The following is a 6,825-nucleotide window of genomic DNA, read 5'->3' as shown; positions in this document are numbered from 1 at the left end:
GGGGGCCGGCCGCTCCGGGCATCCTCCGCCAGGAGAGGAGCGTGTGGGCGCGGTGGGCTCAGCTCGCCTGGCCCCACCGCCCCGAGCTGTCGGGGCGTCCTCCACAGGGGCACTGCCCGGAGGGACCGTCTTGCCCTTCATGGCGTCCTCTGGAAAGGGAATCTCGGTTTTGACCTTTACAAACACCTCGTTCCTCTTCTCTCTCTGATCGCCATGGCCCCGACTCTCTCTGGGACCTTTCCAGAGGGGCTCTTCCCTCCGCTGGGTCTCCTTCCTTCTCGCGGTCGCCTCACTCTTCCTCCCCGCGCCCCGGGAGAGTCCACTTGTACCTTAGGGGGCTTCCGCGGAGTCCGCGGCGCTCGCACGGTGCCAGCGCTGGCCGCTAGGGGGCGCCGTCGGGGGCGGCGCGGTGCCGCCGCAGCCGCTCCTCTCCGGGCCGGGCCTCGCCCGCTCCGCTCGCGCCGCCGGAAGTGGGAGGTGCCGCGCGCGGGCCGGCGCTCGACCCCTCCCCCCGAGGCTCGGCCGCCCCCTCCCCCCGCTCCGCCCGCTCAGGTGCGTCCCGTCCCTCCCCCCTTGCCTCCCGGGGGCGCGGCGCGGGAGGTGTGTGCGGGACGGGCAGGCGGGGAGGGGGGCTGCGACGCCGGGGGCCCGGGCAGGGGCGGGGGGTCGAGGCGGGGGGCGTGGAGGGGGCCGAGCGGACGGGGCCCGGGGTCCCGGCCTTAGGAGGGGGCCGGCGCTGGGCTCGCGGTGGGGGGCCCGAGCCAGAGGTGCGGGGGTCTCCGACTCCAGGAAGCGGCGGGCTTAGCGGTCTCCGGTTGAAGCGGCCGTGGTCGCCCGGCGCCGCTTCCCCCATTGTCCCCTTCGCGGCCGTGCCCCGTCCTCCCCCGAGCCCCCGTGGCTCCCGGCGTCGCCGCCTCACTGGCGGCCGCCGCAGGATTCCCTTGACACGTTCGACTTCCCACCCCGCGCTGCAGCGTGCAGCGCGCGGTACCTGCCCCGCTCCCCCTTGGGCTCCGGCCGCGGAGTTGCCCGGAGGACCCGTGCCCTGCGCTCTCGTTTACCGGGCACCGAGGACCCGCGACCCCGGGCTCTGTTGGGGCAGGCTGTTTGCACCCGAGGGTGCAGTAATGGCGATTTGGGCCCGTTCTCGCCTACGAGCTTTGTATAATGGGGGAAACTGAGGCACACAGGGTTCCTGGCCTGTGACTCAAGTGTTGATAAAGCCCAGTCTCCATACTTGCCCTGTGCGCGCTTGAAAGTGCCGGCGGGGGGGGTGGGGGGTGGGGGGAATACCTGTGATGCTATTAAAAACAGGAATTTAAACTAACCCTATGTTACACCCCCTAGCCGCCCCCCTTACATTCTCCTACCCCGCCCCCGCCACCTTTGTCTTCACTACAGAGGGCCACGAGTTTGTCCTGCCTCACAAAGAATGACCTTTTGATCCAAAAAGGGCATCAGTCCTGGTTCTCTGACTTGGATTACCCTGTTTTCCAGCTTCTCTTTTCCTGGGTAGACTAACCAAGATTCTTGTACTTTTTTGTACCCTTGTAGTAACTTTCAAGAGTCTGTATTTTTCTCAGTGAGTGGTTCTGAAACATTTCCCATCTGTGGGGAGCACGCTGACAGTAAAAGCCGCTCGGATTGCCCGATAACAGTATTGCTGTTTTTCCTCGCACACTCAACCTCGCAACCTCCAAAAAACTTCACTTAAATTAATGAAGAATGCTTTTAATGACTTAAAAAGTGGAAGATGTTATCGATTGTTAGGCCCCAAAGTACGTTCTTTGTAAATAATACTACGTTAAGGTAGGCATGTGGACCATTTGGAAAATTCTCACAGACTAGGTAGGCTGTTTTTAAATCACCGTATTTCTGCCAAAAGTGAAAAAGCTTTGTACAGACTCCTATTTATATAAATGTGGTGATTGCCGAGGATCGATGTCCACGGGGGCCTATTGTGGCCAAAAGGATCTTTTAAAACCCTGCTACAGAAAACTCTGAAGCCTTATTTTCTTCTGGGACCCAACTTTTTCTTTGTGTTTCTTTTCCTGAGACTATGTTGTATGGATGTTGTGGGGGGGTGGGGGGGGAGATACACTTGTTTTAACAGTTTGGAAACTTGTAGCCTGTAATTTGTTTCTGAAGGTACAGAGCATGATGGCGGCGGCGTCTGAGGTAGCTGGTGTGGTGTCCAATGCCCCCAATCCTCCAGAATCCTCTTCTAGTTTATGTGCTTCCAAATCAGACGAAGGTCTCCCAGACGGTCTAAGGTAATGTGTGCATACCTGACTGGGAAGGTTGCATTTGGGAGAAGGGCTTCTGAGATGGCTTCTTAGAGAAGCAGAGCTGGGCTTTCCTCTTTTTGGCTCCAGTGGCCCTGCACTAGATTAAGCACATCCATATGTGTATTTAGGGTACCTAACACAGCACCTGGTGGCCCTCGGCAGGCATGCTGAATATTTGTTGAGCAGATAGGTTAGAATACAGGGGATCAGACTTTTCCGAAAATGCAAATTTTTCACCACCCTACTTTACGTGGACTTTATGTTCATTTAATTATGTGTGTGTGATATATATCATACCTATGTGTATATCTACCTCTTATACCTATATGTTTTGTTATAGTTGTATATATTATCATGTTATCATGTATCATACCAGTATATTTGTATACGTCTTCTGTCTTACATAGAGATGTAGATATGTACATGTATACATACATAAGGCACGTATATATCCATACACGCACAAATAGACGTATACGTATATCATCTACAGATAAATAGATTGCTTTGTCAGTGTGGCTTACTGCTGTGCGTAGATATTCTGCCTTCCATCTAAACTCTTGAGGGCTGGAGCTATGATTGCAACCTAGCATCTTAGAGCACTTAACGCGTAGTTACGCACAGTGTTGTACTAAATTGTATATTTCACCTCAACTCTAATTTTTTAAGCATACCTAGGACCTAATACAATGGATAATACTGTACTAACAGTTTTATATGTATTAACACAGTTAATCCTCCCAGCAGGAGGTGCTGATATTATTATTCCCACTTACAGGTGAGGAAACTGAGACACAGAGAGGTAACTTGCCCAGGGTCGCCAACAAGGAGTCAGGGTTTGAACCCAGGCCCGTCTGACTCCATAGTACTTAATAAATACTGGTTTACGTGAAGAGAGATTTGTTAGCGAAGGAGTAGTGGGAGCAACTGCTAAGTAACCTAACCGTAAACTTGGACCTTCATTTTATAAGTAGAATCAGCCACATACTACTAGGAGTAATACTAGCAGCTGAGGTTTATTGAATATTTACTGTGCCAGGCTCTGTACTCAATACTTTCACACGCATGATTGCCTGCCATCCTCACAATAATCCTATTAGGAGGGTAAGATTTCTGGTTTACAAATGAATTGAAGTAACTTGCCCAGAGTCAAACAACCAGTAAATAGCAGAGTCAGGATTTACACCCAAGATATACTGGACTATATGCCCAAATTAATAACTAAGTGTCTTCCCCCCTCCTCCACTCCCTCAGGTAACTCTCAGGAAGGAATCAGCCAGAAGTGTTTATAAAGGTTTTCATATCCCAAGATCTCTCAGTTTTATTTTGAACAGCCTGTACCCATTGAGAAAGGAAGGCACTGTGACCTAAAGCCTCAGTCGATGCTGGCTTGGGGTACTTACAGGCGTCAGTTGACAGAATCAGTTTTTTAAAAAAGAAGGGGCAAGGAAATTTAGCATAGATGTCATCATTCCTTGGTGAGAGACTTACTGTTCTGAATGTGAGATGTCATCATAAATCCGTTTTAAAGATCTCTTCAAAAAGCAATGCATTAAATGGCCACGACAAACCATAAAACAACTATCCCAGTGTTGTATGCGTGTGTACTTGTCTGGGGTAAAATTTCTACTGACAGCTTCAGTATGGGATTCAAAATTGTCTTTGCCCCAGACAACTTGAAGTGAAGACGCTATGTTCTGGAAAATTCTCGAAGAACCTAAGAAGTGGTTCTGGTCAAAGATCTGTATAAGGAATTTGAAAATTGTTTTTGGGACATGTGAGAGTGGAATATTTTTAAGTTAGTATTTTATTTATTAGAACATCACGTATAACTAAGTTTGTACATGTAACTGAATGAAATAATGACGAGCATTAGGCTGTTTTATCGATGTTCCCCGAAGTTATTCAAATGGGATCTCAAATTTTTGGATCTTCAGAGTCATTTATGTGTTTATTGACCATCACTGGACGGTAAAGGTCTGTCTCCACAGCCCAGGTTCTTAACCACCCATCTAACCAGGATGGAAATTGCTGGACGAAGACTAAGTTCCATTTCTTTCTGATGATTTTGCGGGGCTTGTGTAGCCTAGCTTTGTTCTTCTTGTCGTTATGTTAAAGGTATTATGTATTTAATCCTCCTTAAGGTTGGGTGAAGAGAGAAACTTTTTGTCTTATGTCTTTGATAGCCCCAAAGACCCTGCACAGAAGCACAAGAACTCACCTCTGTCGAGTGTAAGTAGCCAAACGATAACCAAGGAGAATAACAGAAATGTCCATTTGGAACACCCAGAGCAGAATCCTGGTTCATCAGCAGGTGACACTTCAGCAGCGCACCGGGCGGTTTTAGGAGAAAACTTGCTAGCCACAGCCCTTTGTCTTTCTGGCGGTGGGTCTCAGTCTGATTTGAAGGACGTGGCCAACACAGCAGGAGAGGAGGGGGACACGTGCCTCCGGGAGAGCCTCCATCCTGTCGCTCGGTCTCTTAAGGCAGGGTGCCATACAAAGCAGCTTGCCTCCGGGAGTTGTTCTGAAGACAGATCCCCACAAGCCTCCATCCTAAAGGAAGGTAGCAGGGACACAGGCTTGGATTTCCGACCTGTAGTGCCTCCAGCAAATGGGGTTGAAGGAGTCAGAGTGGATCAGGATGATGATCAGGATAGCGCTTCCCTGAAGCTTTCTCAAAACATTGCTGTACAGGTCAAGTATCAAGTTTCTATTACTAAAATGGAATTTGGGCTCTTTATTTGTTTACATATTTATCGAGGGTAGAAGACATTTCTTCATAGGTGGCGGAGAACTATTCCGTCTCGTTTTTTTATCAGCAGCTATCGTACGATTTTCACACAGTGCCGTGTGAGGACATCCTTCCGGTGTTCAATAAATAATAAAGCCAGGAGCCAGTGTCTAATCATGGCAACTAGGAACTTTGTGACCTACATATAATCTCTTCCGCTGATTAATTGATCACAGTAGGTCATTAGCGTTCATATTTCCCATCTTTGTCCTTACAGGAGGAATCCTCGTGAATTCTCTGACCTCCATCTTAAGAACATTGCATCCTGCCTCCTAGTGATTGGTGTCTTTGTTGTAGGAGGAAGGATGGGCACAATAAGTTTAGGGGGCAAAATTCTTATGTCACACTCGAGGCTGTCTGTCAGTTCTTGGGTTTTGTTCAGGTTATTCTGTGGGATGGATGTTCAATGCAGTATAGAGGCCAATGTCTCCTTGCCAGACCTGCGGTTTTCTCGTTAGGAAGCCGATAAGGGGAAAGCAAAAAAGATTAGCTTCTTAGTTACTTGTGGCAGATTTCTAGGTAAAATTACTAAAGAGTAATTCTGCCTTTTAAAATATCTCTGAGTATTTCTGAATGTGATTCTTTCTTTCTTTATAGACTGACTTTAAGACGGCCGATTCAGAGGTAAACACAGATCAAGATATTGAAAAGAATCTGGTAAGTACTTAAAACAGTCACTGTAAATATATGAGACCATTAACTCAGACTATCTGGAGTCCTATCATCTCAGTTAGAAATGGTGCAGGAATCTCCTTTTAAAATCCCTGATGGATGGTTAGCTAACTTCTATTTGATCATTTTCAGAGATGGGATACATTACTCATAAAGCAGCTGATTGTATTATCGTATTTGAGAAATAGCTCTGTTTTGTTGTTGTTGTTGTCTATTTATTTACGTTGAGAGAGCGAGCGAGCAGGGGAGGGGCAGAGAAAGAGGGAGAGAGGGGATCTCAAGCTGTCTCTGCGCTGTCAGCACAGAGCCTGATGCGGGGCTTGATCTCACAAACTGTGAAATCATGACCTGAGCTGAAATGGAGGGTCAGACACTTAAGTGACCGAGCCAGCCCCGGTGCTCCTCTGATTGTCAGGGTCTGTTCTGAGGTGAGGACGGACCCTCTAACACTGCTTGTTAGAGTGTTCTCTTGAGCTCTGTAGAGTAAATCCAAACTCCCCTTTGCTCGTTTGCTCTATGTATACTTGAAGTGTTTTTTATGCCTCTTCCCCTCCCCCCTCAAGTCTGAATCTTTCCAGAAAAAACCATCTCCAGACATTTGTAACGTTCTTCTTTTCTTCGTGGGATACATTTTCCAGCCCTTCCGTCACCCTGCTTACTTTTCCACAGGGACATGTTCCATCTTATCAATGCTTTGAAAATGTGATCCTAAGAGCTAAATGCAATAATCCAAATACAGAAGAAGTAACTCACAGCACAGTGGGATTCTCGTTCTCTTTCGTGCCAGACGCTATTTCTTAAGCTTACCTGTGGCAGTCTCCTCACCTTTTGAGCTTTCCATAAAACATCTGTCAGGTCTTTTTCTGGTGTATTATTGAGTCATATCTTCCCTTTTTATTCCTGGTAATTGGTTTTTTAAAACCTCAAGAGCTGCCCGTGAATCGTTGTGAAAATGGTCTCTTTGAACTATCCCTGGCATTTTGTGGCAAAAACTTCCCTTCCATACAAGTGTACGGATATCAAAATACGCATTTTTCAAGAGGAAGGGTGAGGCTGAGAAAAGCGCCCTAG

At 48.1% G+C, this 6,825-nt stretch overlaps 1 protein-coding gene across 3 annotated transcripts in view; it reads left to right on the top strand.

The window, feature by feature from the left end:
* The first annotated feature begins 34 nt into the window (after positions 1–34).
* Positions 35–6,825, top strand: part of RNF214 (ring finger protein 214) — a 47,220-nt gene continuing 40,429 nt past the window's right edge. Inside the window, exons 1-4 of one of the 3 annotated variants that reach the window (XM_027036610.2) lie at positions 35–552; positions 2,149–2,273; positions 4,475–4,985; positions 5,680–5,739. In XM_027036610.2, the coding sequence (XP_026892411.1) occupies positions 214–552; positions 2,149–2,273; positions 4,475–4,985; positions 5,680–5,739 (1,035 nt within the window). In that variant the 5' untranslated portion in view covers positions 35–213. The other 2 variants (XM_053204062.1, XM_027036609.2) reach the window with 2 other exon arrangements.

This window comes from Acinonyx jubatus, chromosome D1 (genome assembly GCF_027475565.1).
Source record: "Acinonyx jubatus isolate Ajub_Pintada_27869175 chromosome D1, VMU_Ajub_asm_v1.0, whole genome shotgun sequence".
NCBI lineage: Eukaryota > Metazoa > Chordata > Mammalia > Carnivora > Felidae > Acinonyx > Acinonyx jubatus.
This window is presented reverse-complemented; position numbering and strand designations above follow the sequence as displayed.